Below are 19,980 nucleotides of genomic sequence, written 5' to 3'. Positions count from 1 at the left end.
AACATGTTGCTAGTATGTAAATAATACTGATTTGGATTTAAAAGTGCACTGAAAATAGATTTTCTATCCATTCACACATCTATTTATACCCCTACCTATATCTGTGAGTTATCTACTTATAAATGTAATATTTGTAGCACAGAAGAAAAGCTTTATTTCATTATTTACTTGTTGATTTATTATAGTTCTATGATGCCTGTGTGAATAACAGTGATTCTGTCCACCTCTGGCAGGGAGTAGGGGATTCTTCAGCAAAGCTAGGCTGAAAACATGGTGATGTCCTACATTTCTTTGATTCAATCCTCACAATGTACCTTTTTTAATTCGTTTGAAATATTGTTATTTTAGAGTATTTAGATAATGGATTGAGTAATTTGACTACATTGTAGACAAATTTGACAGAATTCCAGAGTTGGTAGGGGCCCCTTCAGCAGAAAGATGAGCAAATGGAAAGATAAAAATCACATACCTGAACTGCCTAGGATGAAAACTAGGATTGGGTGTCTGGAGTCTCAATCCATTGATTTCTAGGTCTATTGTGTATAAGTAATACAGTATTCACTTGTAATATTGCATTACTATAAGGTTAACGGTTAAAAGAAGATAAAGATTATGCAAGAAAATGTCATCATTATTTGATAAAGCTATATGATATTATTAATTATGGCAAAATGTATTTGCCTTAATATAAAATCATAAACTTAGATGCTTATTCTTGTTAATCTACAAGTGAAGATGAAATACAGAGCCCCCAAACATGCCCATTCATGGACTTGACTTAGTAAGCCTGAGTTTAGACAGATATCACAAGTTCTCAGATATAATGATGCAAATAGATACAGATCAATTTAAATAAAACTTTGTGGATAATACAAATTAAAAAAATTATTCCATTGTAATTTTTAAGCTTAAAAGTTTGTGAATCTGTTTTTTCTACTAAAAATAAAGAAAACCCTTCTAGGATATCTGAAATGAAAATTGAAATTAAACATATTCCTTTCTGAACTGTGGTTTAATTCTATTCCAGAAGTCAACTTGAATATAAAAGAAGGTGAGAACGCAGGATTCTCAAATAATAACTAGATATTTAAGTGACATTTTTGTCAAAGGACTTGATTAATAAAACTGAATTAATGTGAGGGCTTTTATGATTAAAAGGATATAGACTGAATAAAAAAGAAGGAGAATACAATTACCTGGTTTAAAGCTAAGCTATGCGATATTACTAATTAAGCTGAGGGAAAGATTTCTTTTTCAAGGAGATTATCATTGACCTTAAAACAAAACAGAGAAGTTAGATATAATGCAAAGGAAATGCCTGGGAATAAAAAACTAATGTCTGAGCCCCATCCTCAGAGATTCTGATTTAATCGGTCTGGGAAAGGGCCAAAGCATAGGAGATTTCTTGAGCATCATAGGTGTTTCTAAAGTCAAGTTTAAGAACCACTGGCAGGGAAAATTAAGAACATAAGGGAGGTCATATACCATCACCCATTTTATGCTTTCATGGCTGTACTTCAATGCTGTTGCTTAATTCTCAGCAGAAAGCAAAATTAGAGAATTAAAGATGGAAGGTGGACTTAGTGGGATCGTTAGTTGAGAGAGTTTAGGGTTGCCTAGAAGAAGAAGAACAGTAAACATTAATTTAAAAAATTAACAAATGTGCACATTCTGAAAAAAATTTCTAGTTTTAATTGCTAACAACAAGAAGTAACCTGTTGTAGACTAGACAGGTTATAGCTCACCTGTTTTTAATTTATCATATAATTTATGTGACTAAATGTCAGTGAAATATCAAATCCAATATAAATTACTTAACAATGAAAAATGATTCTGGAGAAATTATAGTTCATCAATACTGTGGAGTTATTGTCAACGTGTATTCAACTATACCCTATATTATTATTATGACATAAAGTTAGTTTCTATTTCTTAGAAGGGGTCCATACTAAACAAGACAGGATTTTGAATGATGAAGATGTGATTATCATTAGTAATATGAGTATTTGAGAATGATCTAGATGTGTCTAATTTTATAACTGTAACATTCGAAATAAAAGCTTATCAATTCTATTTATATTTATAACAGAATTCATGTTTTTTAAGATAAACATTTCCTGGAGAGCTGCCAGAATGTTTTAAACAATTTTTAAAAATTTTTTTGGTGATGATTAAAAACCAGAATGAGTTCTTTAATAAAAATCTTTGGCAAGAAAACCCAATTTTCTCTATGAATATACATTCTTAGGGTCAGAGGGTTTGGTGATGTGGTTTACCAAGTAGAGACTGACTAGGTTAGTTCAAGCTTGTTATAAGGGCTGGTAGTTAGAGTAAATGGAGACATTACCCTATGCTAGAAGCATAATTATTTCTGTAAGATATTTTAAAAAGTCCCATAAAATTTCATTGTGGATTATGTGAGATCTGCAATTGGGTAAATAAATATGTAGAAGTGAGGCAGACTTTTTTGTGGGAGTGTTGTATTCTTGGGCATATCCTGTTTGATCTTTTCATCAATGATCTGGGTATAGACAGAGTGAGCCACAATCTTTAATTCAAAATATATTTATTGAACACTACCTATGTCTGTATTAGCCCATTTTCACACTGCTATAAAGAATTACCTGAGACTGGGTAATTTATAAAGGCATGGTGAGGAACTGACTCACAGTTCCACACAGCTAAGGAGGCCTCAGGAATATACAATTATGGCAGAAGGTGAAGGGGAATCAAGGGCCTTCTTCACATGATGGTAGGAGAGAGAATTGCGAGCAGGGGAAATGCCAGATGCTTACAAAACCATCAGATCTTGTAAAAACTCACACACTATCACGAGAACAGCATGGGAAATTAGGATTCAAAATGATATTGTCACTTGAAACTCTAGATCAAAAATAGGGAAAATTTTAGTCTTAATTAAAAAATATATTTTTGGAAACAGGATAGTAGACATCTGGCTTGGTTATTTGTTCCTGGGAATAATATATAGAATTTTGCTCAATTAAGACATCAAGGCAAGTGAAAAGCATGATGGAGAGGCTTAATCAGCTAACGCAAAAATAGACTGCTTTAAGGAAATCATAGCACCTGTAATGATTAGAACACACTGGAAATATTGGCTCCATTCTGGATGACTTGCTTAAAGCAGATCTTTAAAGATTTTTAGGTACAGATAGTGTTAAATTAGTGGGTCAATAATTAATGTATAAACATATTTAAAATAATAACAATAGGACTAAAAAAATTAACATGCTAACTTGGGAGAAATGGGAGGAGAAAGGGAGAAAAGGAGTATAAGTAATTTTTCTTCTTCTTTCTGAGTCACTAGATATAGTTGTATAAAAATATATATGCCACACACATATATACACACACATGTGTGCACAATTATATTATTTAGTGTTGTGGAAAAAAATCATAAACAAGAAAGAGTAAAAGAGTAAAAGAAGGCCATCTCTAAGGATTGGGACTAGGGGTAGAATATATGGCTTGAGATAAAAGCCCTCTGGTGCTATTTGACTTTATACAATGGACGCATCTTACCATGGTTTTTAAAAGTAAACAAGGGCTGGATGACTACCCTCCCCTAGAGAGAAAGTGGAAACAAAGACATTGAGAGAATCAAGAGGCCACCATGGTAGGTGGTAGTGAGATCTGGAAACTGATATTGAAATGGTTGAAAGAATTGGGATCATTTAACCTGGAGAAAAGGGGTAAGAGGAAGCTTATGCAGGTGTGAGAAGAAGGTAGGATAGAATGAAAAGGTAGAAGAAGATTTCTTTGGCTGAACATATTTAATAATTACTGTAGGGATTCCTATCTTGTAGATTCCTAGGACCTGTTAGTATGTTTGTGAGGTGTGTCTATGTACCCAAATAAATTATATGTAGAATTGTACGTATATATGGCTGTGGGCTTTCGATGAGTTGGGATAGAACCATCATTTTCAATAGATTTTTTTCCCAAAGCAGTGTATGATTTAAAATAGGTTAAAAACTATAAGGTTGCCTGCCTTATGGGGCAATAAAGACTCATCTAAACAGAAACTATCTTTTATAGATAATTTAGAAATAATTTTCATGTTGGATAGACTAGTTTATTTGAAATAATGTTTTCTGCTTTTAGGTTCTAATATTTACACAATGAAAAAATAAAATAGACATAATAATAAGGAACATTCATTGAACGCATTACAGGCTGGTCATCATGTTAAGTGCTTGACATAGGCTCTCATTTAATTCTCATAGCATTAGGTGAGGTAGACACTACATTAAAAACTCAGATTAAAAAAAAACTTATTGGAGGTCCCCCTGTTAGTAAGGAACATAACTGAGATTAGAACCCAGGAAATCTGACCCTAGGTTACAGAGATAGGGTTAAGATAAAAGCCCTGTGGTGATTTTTGATTTTGTACAACAGATACATTCTACATGTTTTTAAAAAGTAAACAAGGTCTTGATGACTTGCCTGATACCCCCTTTTGGAGAGGTTTTTCACTCCCTCAGTAGCCTGTTAATTCTGTACCACTACTGATAGCACCAACACTCCCACCTGTGAAGCTAATCTTTCTGTTTTCTTCCTGGGACACTTAGTGTGACTCACCCTCTTTGAAATGAAGGGAGCCATGAGAAAATAGAAGAAAAGGAAAAACAATTTTTTAATGTCTATTGAATCTAAAGCAACCTATTTCTTGAGCAAGGATTTAGTGTTTGCCCTCTACTATCCATTGGTAAATGCATGTCATTTATGTGTCTTGAAGGTGTTTGAATGAGAATTTAATATCTGTGGTTATATGAACTTGACCTCATTTAATGCCACTTCTTTTATTTTACCAAAAATACATATATACATATATACACATACATACATATGTATACATATATATCTATCCACACATATATAGATATATGTATCTACACACACATATATACATATATATGTATACACACATGTATATATAGACAGACGGAGAGAGAACTGTATTAGTTTTCTATTGCTAGTGTAATACATGAGCACAAACTTAGTAGCTTGAAACAGCACAAATTTATTTTGTGTTCTGTAGGTTGGAATTTGACATGAGTCTCATCCTTTCTGGTGGCTCTGGGGGAGAAACCATTCCTTTGTCTTTTCAAGCTTCCTTGGATCATGGCCCTCTTCAAAGCCAGCAAGACTAGGAAGAGTCCTCATATTGCACAACTCTGATAATTTTTCTGCCTCCCTCTTTCATATTTAAAGACCCTTATGATTGGACTCACCCAAATAATCCAGGACAATCTCACCATCTCAAAGTCCCTAATTTAGTCATATCTGCAGAATCTCTTTTGCCACCTAAGATAACATATTCACAGGTTCTGGGAATTAGGACATGGACATCTTTGGGGGACTATTATTCTGCCTACAACAAACACTTACTAAATGCCAAGCCTTATACCAGGGACTGAAATAGAACCCAACCCCTTTCCTAGAGGAGCTTACAATTTAGGAGATATTTAAACAGGTGACTGAAATACAAAATAATAGGTGCTATGGCAGAATTGAGAACCAATTATAGCACTGTGGAGGAAACAACTGTCTGCCTGGTATTGAGGGAGAGCTAGAAAAAAATTGGCTAAAAGATTACAATTATCTTTGACATACTGAAATGATTTTATCACTTTTCATCCAGGTTTTGAGACTCTGGGATATTCAACACCAGCTGTCCATCCAGAGGATAGCTTGTTCTTTCCCCAAAAGTCAGGACTTCAGATGTCTCTTCCACTTTGATGAAGCCCATGGACGACTTTTCATCTCGTTTAATAACCAGCTAGCATTGTTGGCAATGAAAAGTGAAGCCAGCAAGAGGGTGAAAAGCCATGAGAAAGCAGTCACTTGTGTTCTTTACAATTCTATCTTGAAGCAGGTAATGATGCTTTCTTTTCTTTCACTCTCCTAACATATCTCCAAGTCCAGAGGCTCATTTACTTAATTCAGTTTAAGGTAAAATGAAAGACAAATATAGTAAAGGCAAATATGGGGAGAAATGATTTAATAGCCATGTGCTTTTCTGCAATAATATACATTCAGGTGGACTTGGAGAATGATTTCATTTTCAGACAGTGACCACAGGAGCAGTGATAGAGTTATAAGGAATTACAGCATTCCAGCTAAAACAAAACAACCTGTAATATAATTGAACTTATCTTTGTTATCTGCTAGTCTTGAACCAAATGCAAGTGAACCTGCTTGTAAAATTCCCTTTTATAAACACCATCTTCCGGTATCCCTGTGGAAAGTTCTGAAATATGCATGAAACATAATTAGCAGAGATCCATTTTGCCAGCATATTTTACACCAGTGGTTCACAGTGGCAGCTCAGAATGTATTCATAATAAAATGATTCAGTTAAACGTGATGCCACTTGGTATGCAGCACAAGTGTTGTTTGTCTCCCCACCAGTTTAATGACGCTCCGCAGCCTTGGCTTAGGGGACCACTACCTGCATCTCAATGAAGAAGCAGGGCTCCCATGGAGCAGAGTTACTGCACAGACCACAGCCCTTCTTGGAGGACAGGGCGGTCCAGGCAGTGAAGCCAGTGAGCTCAGTGTGGGGCAGCCTGTGGGTATCATGAAGGGAGCAAGCAACATCAGAGGTTAGCCTGCTGCAGTGATCCCGTCAGGCCTGATGGTAACAGCACAGCAGGAGCCAAGCAGAAGCAAGTCTCCAGCTTACAGCCAATTAAACAGTAACTCAATCCATTCTTTCTTTTCCCTTCTGCAGAAGCTTCTGCATTCACATAGAAATGACTAGTGGAGATTTTGTGCAAGGGGTGGAAAGCCCTTTGTTAGTAATGAGTAGTGTGTCGTGTCACTATTTAAAACACTGTTTTCTGGTTATTCTAGGAGATAAAATCATTTAGAAAACAACTCATTTTGAATTCCATCTGCGGGAAAACATTTCCTGCTAAATGTTTTACTGATCTTTATGAAGGCAACCAGTTAATTTGACTCCCTGGTGGCCACTGAGAGATGTATTTGCTTCCAAGAGAACACTCTCCTGATTGAGATCTGCAAAGTTAAAATGCTAAATTTGTGTGTAGATGTTAAAATCCTATGTTGCCTGGCCATAAGATGAGCAATATTCCCTGAGAAATTCAGGAAATTAGACACAAAGAAGATCTGGATTTATTTGGGGCATAAAGACAAAGCCAAGGTAACTCACATGCATGCAACTTATAGGCAACCAAAGGACAATGTACATATGGTATATGATGTAGGATGTATCATTATACAATTGAATTGAGTATTTACACCTCTACTTGCTGTGAATAACATAAATAATGATAAGCATTGATATGTATGTAAAGCACATAGAGCTGTGTATCACATACATCAGCATTTCCTATTAGCTGCTGAGTTACAGAAACATGAACATTGTATGTGTTACAATTATAAAAATGTATTGCAGAAAAGTACAAAGAAAATATCACATTCCCATCAGTCAGTGATAACTTATCATTTTAGAGTAATTAGACAAAGCAAATAACACAGTTTTGAACAAGTGTCGTACCAAGAATGAAGAATTAGAGATTAATAAACTATAGTTTCTTGCCCCCAGTAGCTCAGGAAGATTCAACTCTTTAAGGGAAAATCTGGGTCCTAACCATAGTGCTGATGATTGTTGGACAGGTGCTCATCACAGGATTGTGGAATGAAAGAAGGGAAGGGAGACATATTACTAACAAGAAACAGTAGAACATAGTAAAATGAAGTAGAGGTAAAAACCGAAGTGCTTTTTATGGAGAGTGATCAATTCTGCCTGAGGCCAGTGTTGGTCACATTTCAGCAGAGCCCTGAAAGCTAACATCTCTAAAAGGAGGAGGAAGTAGTTCCAGACAGAAGATACAACGTGAGCACCTGCAAAGAAGCTTGAGCACTCACGGTGCATTTTTGGAGAGAGGGTTTATTTTGGTGCGGCAAGTTTGGGAATACTTCGCAGACATCGTGGGAGTTAAAGCAGTAAAGGGATCTTAGGAGCATATTGACGGCCATTTGTTGAATGTATCACTGTCTGGTCTTGGAAACATAAAGCATAGAATTGAGATTAAAACAATGTTTTTCACAGTGTGATCTTGGACCTCTGGGAGACTCAGATTCTCTCAGGGAATCTGGGAGGTCAAAATTATTTTCATCATAATATTAATTTATTGTTTGCTTTCTAAACTTTCACTCTCTCAAAAGTGTACAGTGGAGTTTTCTAGAGGCTGCATGATGTGTGTTGTGTGATAACAGCATTGTTCTTATGGCTAAGGGAATGTGTGCTCTTATATTCTTGTGTTTTAATGTCTCCCTATAAATATCTAATATGGTAAATACGTATAAAAATACAGATCTATCTATTTGTGTTATGTGTGTGTGTGTGTGTGTGTGTGTGTGTATTCCACATAAAGCTATTTGGATTCTTCAATACTTTTTAAGAATGCAAAGGAATCCCAAGACCAAAAGTTTTCAGAACTGCTGGGTTGGAAATATGTGAATTCAAATACTGGACAGACTGCTTAGCCTGTCTGAGCTTTAGTTTGCCAGCTTCTTAAAATGTGTGTGTCTGTGGGGGTGTAGGAATAGTAATGGAAATAGCACGTGCCTCCCTGGCATTGCCTTGTTAGGACTGAAATCTTGGAAGTGTCCTCTTGTCTCCCATGCTGCCAGCCCTGTAAGGGTCTTTCAAGTCCCCCATACCAAAGAGGGTGAATGTTGCTGCTTTATGACATCTCCTTTTCTTATTAACTTCTTAAGATTCCTTAATCTTTATTTTAACAATGTGGCATGTGATGACAAATGTTAGGAAGAATTAGAAAGGGGAGGGTACCCAGAACTGCAGTTTTTCCCTACCTCTGCTTCTCCTCAGGAATGCCCCTTGAGGTGGGAAAGTTGTTTATCCTCCTCCTTCTCTTCTTCGCCATTGCAGTTTTGTCTTGTAAACATTTAGTGGCAAGACTCAGCTTTGGTCCTCAGCTCCCTGAAGTCTCCAGAGCCATCTCAACCCACACTTACTTCTCCTCTTCCTGAGCATTGGTCGCATTTTTTAGTTGTTTTCCCAGTAAAACACTTAACTAAACTTATTTCTCTCTCTTCCTATGTTTTTGGTGTGAGGGGAAGATCCTTTCGTTCCATTTTTGTATTTTCCCACAGCTCCTAACACTGTTCTGAGCACAAAATGAATGCTCGACTACTAGGCATGATAAATTATTGCCATTTTCCATCCCAAGTGTAACAGAAAGCAATGCTTTTTCAGCCCATGGTCTCTTGATCTTTGGTTATTTGGCTTGGTGTCTTTCTTGAACATTTTCCCTTTGCTTGAATTTAATGAAAACCTTCCCTTCTGTTGTTATTTCAACATGTTGCCTACACTTTATTATTTCCTTGTATTTGGACTCCAGTGGGGACCCAATATAATTCCTATATAAAAGCAGCTTGGGACATTTCCGTGACTTTTATTTATCTTCCTGTCTTTTGATACCCTTGAATCCTAGTCTGGGAAAGTGGTGTTAAGCCATGCAAAGCCTTTTAAAGGAAATCATATACTTTATTTCACCTGGCAAAGTTTGCCCTCACAGCCAGCAGCAGAACAAGTTGGGACTGGATGAAGGAGTCCCCTGGAATGTACAATTTTGAAAGAATTAAAGCAATCCAATATCCTGGAGGCAGATCTAATGAACCATCTTTGCACTCAGTTCTTAAATGAAGCTTTTTACAAGAAAACAAAACAAAAAAACACTCATGAATTTAGGAAACTTTAAAACATGTATTTCTAGACATATAAACTAGAATGGATAATATACTTGTGTTATCACTATGATTCTCATCCTAATGATGTAGGTTGATGTATTTTTGTAAAATAGATAATGTTTCAGTTTGTTGGGAAACTTGGACACATTTATAATCAAGCTAGACATTTAGGTGTCATCAAATTTTAATAGAGTAAATGGTATTTACAATTTTTCTTATCAAAATAACTTTTTTTGGTAATTGCATGCAAAATGTTACATGATTATTGTAAGAAATTAAAGCAATGCAGTAAAGCTCAAATACAAAACTATTGCTGATATCAACATATTCTAAACATCTTTCTCTGCATAGACTATTTTACATAAACAAGGCTCTGTAACATACTTTTCTATTCAATAATATGTTAGAATATATTTCCTTGAGGCTAAATGTAGAACTACTTTATCATTTTTAAAAGGCAGCATAGTAGCCCATTCTATATATGTATCGTAATTTACTGATCCATTTCCCTTGATGTAGACTTCACTATTATGACTTTTTTGTAGATAAATACACTTATATTTATGACTATATGACTCTCTTCAGGGTAAATTCTTAGGAGTAAATTTCTAGGCTAAAGGATATGCAATATCAGATAATTTGATAAACAAATTGCCCCCTAGAATCTTACTTTTTTATCCTGCTTCTAACCTCTAATATATAAATCACATACTTGGTTACATGAAGAGATAGGTCAGACCGTGCTCACCTGGCTTATTCCAAGAGATCTCCTGAGATTCTCTTTGGGGTTTTTCATAATCCAGAAGCATGCTGGCTTTGCAAATTTGAATACTAGACCCTCTTCACTTTATCTGGAGTGATGCTGTTTCTTGAGGCTTAATTATTACACTATCTACAAACTACCAAATTATTTATTAAAAATTGGGGGCTGGTCCAGGTCACAGCCATAGAGTGGTGCCCTTACCTTTGGTTGCTTCAACATTCACTGACAAGCAAATATTTACCATCTTTTTTTTTTTTTTTTTTTTTTTTGAGATGGAGTCTCGCTCTGTCTCCCAAGCTAGAGTGAAGTGGTGCTATCTCGGCTCACCGCAACCTCCGCCTCCTGGGTTCCTACCTCAACCTCCTGAGTAGCTGGGATTACAGGTGTGTGCCACCATGCCCGGCTACTTTTCATGTTTTTAGTAGAGACAGGGTTTCACCATGTTGGTCAGGCTGGTCTCGAACTCCTGACCTCGTGATCCACCCGCCTTGGCTTCCCAAAGTGCTGGGATTACAGGCGTGAGCCACTGCACCTGGCCTTATCATCATTTAATTGCAGCTTTTTGTTTCTTTGCTGTGACACAATATAAAAATATACCAAAGGTAAACACTAAAAAATTTTCCTGTTAAAAAATTCCATTATGTATACATGTATAGCATCTGTACAAAGTTATTATCTATGCCATCATATTCAAAATTTTATAGTAAACTTTTCCACCCTTAACCTTATTTACAATTTATAGTTACCTTATCTTAATTTAGATTATTGCAGTCCAAACAGCTCTATGTATACATATGCATATCCAAAATTTATAATAAACATGTGGCCTTCCATTATTTAAAAAATGAGGGATGAGGTATAATTTTCTCTTGATAGCATATCTTTTGTCCTCTTTTCTGCACAAAATTTTTTGGAAATTGAGGGTATTTGGGAATCCAAACAATTCAATTGGTGGTTCCCTTGGTAATTGTAAAATTGGAGAAAAGAGGACAGGCTTGAGGGAAATTTATCTCCATCGTACAAGACAGTCTACCTTTTCAGGGCTTACATTTAGTGCAAAATCCATGAGTTTCTTTTTTGAACAGAACCAGATTTACACAATGAAAATTTTCTCCTTTCCTGCCTCTTTGCTGGGCACCAAGTGACATCCATTCTGTCAATACAGTTGTGATTTTTTTTTTTTTTTGCTAGCTTAAAGCTGTAATTGGTTATATGTCAGTTCTGAGGCTGTGTGCTGTAGTCACTTGATGGAAACATAAGAAGTTCCTAGTTTTAGAGGTTATACTAAAACATACATGTACATGCACACATACATGTACGAACAGATACACATTTATTTAATGTGATTAGTTTGGAAGAAATAACATGTTTACATGTTGAAAAATTCAAAACAACAAAAAGATATGTGGCATATATTTTCTCTTATCTTCATGCCACTGCCTACTCAGTTTCCTGTCCTGTAGACAACCAGTTTTACAACTTCCACAAACAATGTTTAAGGGCTATTCTACTCTTAAACAAGTGAATATATATTTTTCTTTATATAGACAGTTGATCCTTCAACATCACTGGTTTGAACTGCGAGGGGGCACTTGTATCTGATTTTTTTTTTTTTTGCTGTGTCCAGGCTGGAGTGTAGTGGCATGATCATGGCTCGCTGCAGCCTTGAACTCCTGGCCTCAGGTGACTGTCCTGCCTCAGCTTGCTGAGTAGCTGGGATTACAGGCATAGGCACTGTGCCCAGCTCCACATGGATTTTTAAAAATGAATATATTGGAACTTTTTTTGGATATTTGCAACAATTTAAAAAAATACAGATACATTGCCCAGAAATATAAAAAAATCAAGAAAATATTATACATAGAATGAATGCATAAAAGATATGTATGTACTAGCCTATTTTATTAGTTAGTACAATAAAATATACACAAATCTATTACAAAAAGTTAAAATGTATCAAAACTTACGTATTCAAACACAGACTTGCAGTCAAGAGAAATGTAAACAAAAAGATATAGTATTAAATCATAACTGTGTAAAATTAACTGTAATACAGGCTGGGTGCAGTGGCTCATGCCTGTAATCCCAGCACTTTGGGAGGCCAAGGAGGGCGGATCACGAGGTCAGGAGTTCAAGACCAGCCTGGCCAACATGGTGAAACCCCGTCTCTACTAAAAATACGAAAAAATTAGCCAGGCGTGGTGGTGGGTGCCTGTAATCCCAGCTACTCAGGAGGCTGAGGCAGAGAATTGCTTGAACCTGGGAGCCAGAGGTTACAGTGAGCTAAGATAGCACCACCGCACTCCAACCTGGGTGACAGAGCAAGACTCTTGTCTCAAAAAAAAAAAAAAAAAAAAAAATTAACTGTAGTACATACTGCACTGCTGCAATGATTTCATAGCCACCCCCTGTTGCTGTTGTGGTGAGCTCAAGTGTTGCATTTGTTTAAAATGCCATGTGATACTTATCTCCAAATGAGCAGTTGCTCTCTACATTAAATTACCCATCTCAGTAAAATGTGATCTCTTGAGCTGCTTGCATATTTCTTATCTTGTTTATTGCAGTACCATAAACTTTGAATAATACCATGGAACTCATAAGAAGTGCCACTAGGGATGCTGTGAGTACTACCAAGAAGCAGAGAAAACTCATGGCATTGCAAGAAAAAGTTGATTTGCTTGATATGTACCATAGGTTGAGGTCTGCAGCTGTGGTTGCTTGCCATTTCAATATAAATGAATCCAGCATTAGGACCACCATAAAAAAAGAAAAAGAAATTAATGAAACCACTGCCGTAGTTACACCAGCAGGTGAAAAAACCATATACTTTTTTTGTGAAATACCTTTTTACCTCGTATTGAAAATACAGGTCTTATGTGGGTGCAGGTTGCTATAAGAAAGGCATACCTATAGACTAATATGATAAGAGAATGAGCAGTTATTATACAATAATTTAAAGCAAAAGAAAGGTGAAATATCTAAAGCTGGAGAATTTAATGCCAGCAAAGGATAGTTTGATAACTTTAGAAAAGAATTTGGTACAAAAAATACCAAAATAACAGGAGGAGCAGATTCTGCCAATCAAGAAGCTGCAAATGAGTTCCCAGACACAATTAAGGAAATAATTGAGAAGAAAGGATTGCTGCCTGAACAAATTTTTTAAGCAGATGAAAATGCCTTTGTTCTGAAAAGAAAAACGCCACAAAGGATGTTTATTAATAAAGAAGAGAAGCAAGCATCAGGATTTAAGGCAGGAAGGGATAGGCCAACTCTGTTATTTTGTGCAAATGCAGCCAGGTTTATGATCAGGACAGCACTTGTCTATAAAGCTGCTAACCTCTGAGCCTGAAATGGAAAAGACAAACATCAGCTGCTATTCTTTTGGCTGTACAACATGAAGGCCTGGACAATGAGAATGTTTTTTCTGAACTGGTTCCTTCAATACTTTGTCCTTGAAGTCAGGAAGCACCTTACCAGTAAGAGACTGCTTTTTAAAGTTCTTTTGATATTAGACAATGCCTCTGGCCCCACAGAATCTTATGATTTCAAGACTAAAGGCATCAAAGTGATCTACTTGCCCCCAAACACGACATCTGTAAATTAGCCTCTAGAAAGGGGGGTCATGAGGGCCTTTAAGGCTCATTACACATGGTACTGGTACTTTATGAAAAGGACCGTCAATGCTATGGAAAAGAATCAGAGTAGAGAGAACGTCATGAAAGCCTGGAAGGCTCACACCATTGAAGATGCCATCATTGTTATAGAAAAAGTCATGAGAGCCCTCAAACCTGAAACAATAAATTCCTGCTGAAGAAAACTGTGTCCACGTGTTGCACATGACTTCACAGGATCTACAACAGAGCCAATCAAGGAAATCATGAAAGAGACTGTGAACATGGCAAAAAAGGTGGGAATGGGGAAGAGGTGAAGGGTTTCAAGATATGAATTTTGGGGAAATTCAAGATGTGATAAACACTAAATCAGAGGAATGAACAGAAGATGACTTGATGAAGATGAGTGCTTTCAAACCGGTGACTGAGAAAGAAGACATAGAAGAAGCAGTGCCAGAAAACAAAGGGACGTTGGACAATAATGGACATTAGACAATCTGGCAGAAGCGTTCTGATTATTCAAGACTGCTTTTGACTTATTTTATGGCATAGACCTTTCTACAATATGGGCACTGAAACTAAGGCAAATATTGGAAGAGGGATTGGTACTGTTTGGAAACATTTTTAGAGAAAAGAAAGAGCAAAAAGTCCGACAGAAATTACAATATATTTCTGTGAAGTTACACCAAGTGTGCCCACCTCTCCTGACCTCCTGCCTCCCTTTCCACCTCCTCCACCTCTTTGGTCTCTGTCACCCCGAGACAGTGAGTCCAACCCTTTCTCTTCCTCCTCCTCAGCCTTCTCAATGTGAAGATGACACGAATGAAGACCCTTATGATAATTGACTTCCACTCAATAAATAGTAAGTATATTTTCTCTTTCTTATAATTTTCTTAATAACATTTTCTTTTCTCTAGCTTACTTTGTTGTAAGAATACAGTATGTAGTAACTCTTACATACAAAATGTGTGTTAATCAACTGTTTATGTTATCAGTAAGGCTTCCGGTCAACGGTAGAATATGAGTACTTAAGTTTTTTTGGGATCGACATTATACATGAATTTTTAACTGTGTGGCAGGTAGGCATCTCTAACCCCCATGTTGTTGCAGGGTAAACTTATTCTTTGAAATAGATATGTAATATTTAATAATTCAATATTTAAGAATATATATTATTTTATAGGCTTTTTTTACAAAAATGAGAACATTTTATATGTACGAACTGCTTTGTACATTGCTTTTATATGTAACAATACATCCTAAAGATAGTTTTATCTCATTACCTAAAGAGTAACCTTGTCCATTTTCACAGATGCATAGTATTTCATTGCATGCATATTCCAAACTTTGAGCATTTAGGTTGGTTCCAGCAGTTTTTGTTACAAATAATGTAGCAGTTTTTCACCTTGTCCTTAGAACTCTGCACTGATGAGAAAATATCTATAGGATAAATTCCTATAGTTAGAATTATTGGGGCAGAGAATATTTACATCTGTAATCTTGATGAATATTGCCAAATGCTCTCCATAAAGCTACACTAAACCAGCGTAGGAGAGGACCATTTCCTCAGCCTCTCTCATCATCACAGTCTCAACTGATTTTAGAAGTAGATTTTTAGAATAAGAGAATTGGTGGAGTTTCAGAGTCAGGCAGAGTTCTCAGTACTTTACACAGAGTGGGTGATTCAATTCCTCTAAGTTTTCAGCTTTCTTATCTATAAAATACTAATTATAATACATCCCTTGTAGAATTTTTGTTAAGAACAAATGATCTTATACATAAAGATACATGAAATAAAGCAAGGGTAAATGCTAATTAATATTAGTGAAAAAGAGGAAAGTTTTTTTTTTCTACTTTTGAAATTTGTTCCCTAGTTCTTATGGGAGTTTGGTAGTTTTGGATTGTTTTGAATCTCTGTGCACTGACCACAGGCAATGGCTCCTCCCTTCCCTCACACTGCTTAAGCCTTGCTGGCTTCCTTGCTATTCCTTGAATGTGCCAAGGACACTGTGCCTCAGGGCCTTTGCACTGCTGTTTCCTTTGTTTGCAGCTCTTTTCACCCAAGTATCTGGTTGGCTTACTTCTTCATCTCAGTTATGTCTTTCTACAAATGATTCCTCAGGGAGACCTTCCCAGATTCCCCAATTTTGCACCTATGACAAAAGCCCTCTGCTTCCTTCTTAGCTATATTTTCCTCCATAACCTTTGTTACCACCAAACATCATATATATATATACACACACACACACTATATTTTACATTTACATATAAATGTGTGTGTGTGTGTGTGTGTGTAGATAGATAGATATGCTTTTTTTTTTTTCTGATCTTTTTGCCTCTCTCCCTGGACAAAATGCAAGAGCAGAACTTATTCACTGCTGGATCACCAGTGTCTAGATCTAGGGCCTTGCATATTACAGGTATTCAGTACATTCAAATAATGAATTTGAAAGAGCAAATTACCAATTAATTGAAGAAAAGAAAAAATCCACTAAGCAAGGTTTATAACTAAAGAATGGCTGCCCTAAAATATTTGAATAATTTGTACTTGTACTCTGAGATATCATCATTCTCTTCACCTCCCTATTCACTGAAATGTAACTTCTAGAGATTTTCTACAAAATGGAAATAAAGGAAGTAACCTATTTTATATTATAGGACCATAAACAACACTAACAAAAAAAATTATAAACAGCAATGGAATCAAGTATCTCAACCCTCTGTTAGCTCGTGGCATTTGCTGCTGTAATTTTTGATTCCTGTTTTTTTTTTCTTAGACCCAGGACTTGAAATGCACATAAAAGACAACTAAAGTGCCTACTGTTATTGGAATAGCAATAAGACAATTAGGTGACATGAATACAGCCTCACATGTTTTAGAATTGTCTGATTAGCTCTGACAGCTTCAGATGAGAGAAACAAAAAGGAGACACATATTCCTAAACAGTTATTAACTGAAGCACATGAGAGAGAGACTGTTCCCATCAGAACAACGATCTACTGAGGAGGCCCATGTGTCCTGGAGTGTGGTTGTTAGCACCATTTTCACTCTGCAGACTGTCAGGGCCCCGTCCTCATCAGCTGAAGTCTAGCCTGATAAGAGATAATCAGAAATAAACTGCAAACTTAAAGAGATTTGGTATCATTAAAAGGTGGCATAGACATGTGACGCCAAGACTTATTCCTGGGCTTTATTGCTGATGAAAACAACTTGCCAAAAATAGTTCCATTGTCGTGTAGTGAATCCATTTTCTTCATCTGCCAAGTAATGTTAAATGCACTCCTCTTTCACTAAACTTTGAACGCCTTTTCCCCTATATTGTTATTCTTGTATTCCAATAGTGTTATAGTGAGAGTAGATTCTGGTTAATACTGGTTGGATGTTTGAGACATAGTCAGTTTCAACACATTGTTTTCCTGCAAACTGCACCGTGAGGCCGACTGCCATAAAATGAAATCAGACTAGCTATATGCTGTTGTCATGACTGACTTAGATTTCACGAGAAATTGTTAAATGAGCAGAGAAAGGTGACAAAAACTGATGAATAGTATGTTGGGGCTCAGTCAGGTGGGCAGGGGAAAGAGTATAAAATGGCAAAAAGTGAACATTACTAATTCCTCATTGAGTATCTACGTTAGATAACAGTGGTGAATGATTAGATGCTTTGTAATGTGGGTGATGCCCACCCTGAACAGGTAATCAAGTCTTTTCTTTGAACATGGCTCTTTTATTTCTGTTAGGGAAATAAAAAGTACCATCTTTTGGTACTGAAATGGCTAACATATAATAGCTGCTCAGAAAATGCTTTTTAGTACAGCTAGATCAGAAGAATAAGTTCTAGTGTTCTATAGCACTATATGGTGACTATAGTTAACAACAACTTCTTGTGTATTTTCAGATAGCTAGAAGAGTGGATTTTGAATGTTTCAACATAAAGAAATAATACATGTTTAAGGTGATGGATATGCTAATTACCCTGTTTGATCATTATACATCGTGTATGTGTATTGAAATATCACACGGTACCCCATAATTATGTAGTTATTATGCGTCAATTTAAAATAATAAAAACAAACAAATCAATCAATCCAAAAATGTTTTTTAATAGAAATAATAAAATCCTGCACAATCTTTAACCTTTTCTTAAAAGACTACTATCAAAATTTTCACACAAGCTTGGAAAATTACACTTTCATGATTTTATCTGTAATGAATGTAATCCAACTTCCTAAGCACTTCTGTGAGAAATTCACAAGTATAATTCAAAATTTCAATGTGCATCTAAAATCAGGTTTCTTTCTTTTTTTCTTTTTTTTTTTTTTTTTTGATTCAGAACCTCGCTCTGTAGCCCAGGCTGGAGTGCAGTGGCGCGATCTCGGCTCACTGCAAGCTCCGCCTCCCGGGTTCACGCCATTCTCCTGCCTCAGCCTCCTGAGTAGCTGGGACTACAGGCGCCCGCTACCACGCCTGGCTAATTTTTTGTATTTTTAGTAGAGACGGGGTTTCACCGTGGTCGCTATCTCCAGACTTCGTGATCTGCCCGCCTCGGCCTTCCAAAGTGCTGCGATTACAGGCGTGAGCCACCGCGCCCGGCCCTAAAATCAGGTTTCTAAAATTTAATTGTCTACATTCACTGTCATAGTTGGAGGAAAGCAAGATACTATTTTTCTTAAATTGATTTGGATATGCACAGTGATACAAGCCTAAGTAAGAGGTCAGGCAAATGAAGCTTAGATGGAATAGTAACACTACCTAACTTTTGTGATTTATGGCTATGCCATGCACTGTGGTAAATGCTTTAAAAATATTAGTTTGCTTAAACATCGTAACAATGGTTTGAAATAGTTACTCTGAATATTTCTGGTTTACAGATGAGGAAGTTGAAGCGTAAAGGTAAGTAATGTGCTTGCCCTTAATGTCCGAGGTAGAACAATAGTTAGTGAGGCAGCTGACATTCAAACTTAGGCATCCTGACTCCAGATCCAGTGCTCCTAACAACCATGTATAGTGCACAAACGCAATCAAATAGAAACACAGTTAATGACATGGAATGCTAATTAATGTGTTGTTACATTATTTCAAAGATCCAGATCATTTGGTCTTAGAAATTACACAGTAGTTTAACAATGGTAATTCAATATTTAAGGTAATTTTGATTTCACTGAGAGAAAATGTGTAGCATAAATACAGGTTTACTTCATTTAAGAAATTGTCTCATTGAAGTTGTAATTTCAGAAAAAAAAGGGCTAAAAGGATCCCATGCTCATTATCAGTTCTTTGTTGAGATACACATGTTGCTAAATCATGGCCCTGTCTTTCAATTGCTCCCCTCCTTTGTACCCCCAGAACTATTTTGTTAGTTGAGAATCTCTTACCTGGACTAGTCTGAAGCCTCCAAATGGTCTTCCCAAAACCCCAGTTTGTTCTCCACATTGCTGCAAGAAGTATCTTTACAAGCCAACTGACAAAAAACACTGTATTACTCTTTTCCTTATTAAGAATAATAATAATGTTTTTAGCCTTTTGGATTAATCATTGGCCCCCAATGATAATTGATGAAAGCTGTGGGCCCTCTCCCAGTAAAACTGACTTTATAATTACTCAATATTCTTTGGAGCTGCTTACCAGAGATTTCTAAAATTCCATCTTCAGCTTGCCTACTCATTTGATATCCCACCATATTTGTCCCTTCAAATACTCTGCACTCAGGCTCATTAAACTTTGTATTGTTTCTCATTCTTGGAATATTCTCCAAGTACTTTTCTAAGTGAACTGTTAGTTATCTGGAATACTGTGCAGGAATAGAGGAAGACCTTATGATGTGGCTGTCTATGTCAAGG

General features: G+C 36.3%; 1 protein-coding gene across 5 annotated transcripts in view; it reads left to right on the top strand.

Annotated features, from left to right (window-relative positions):
• The window catches only part of WDR49 (WD repeat domain 49), a 211,639-nt gene that overhangs the window by 108,264 nt on the left and 83,395 nt on the right, over positions 1 to 19,980 (top strand). For all 5 annotated transcript variants that reach the window (XM_016942258.4, XM_016942259.4, XM_009446787.5 and 2 more), the window contains one exon: positions 5,666 to 5,899. In XM_016942258.4, the coding sequence (XP_016797747.2) occupies positions 5,666 to 5,899 (234 nt within the window). The remainder of the gene's footprint in view (positions 1 to 5,665; positions 5,900 to 19,980) is intronic.

The sequence above is a fragment of the Pan troglodytes genome, chromosome 2, assembly GCF_028858775.2.
Source record: "Pan troglodytes isolate AG18354 chromosome 2, NHGRI_mPanTro3-v2.0_pri, whole genome shotgun sequence".
NCBI classification, from domain to species: domain Eukaryota; kingdom Metazoa; phylum Chordata; class Mammalia; order Primates; family Hominidae; genus Pan; species Pan troglodytes.
Note: the sequence above shows the minus strand (reverse complement) of the source record. Positions and strands in the feature narration are given on the sequence as shown.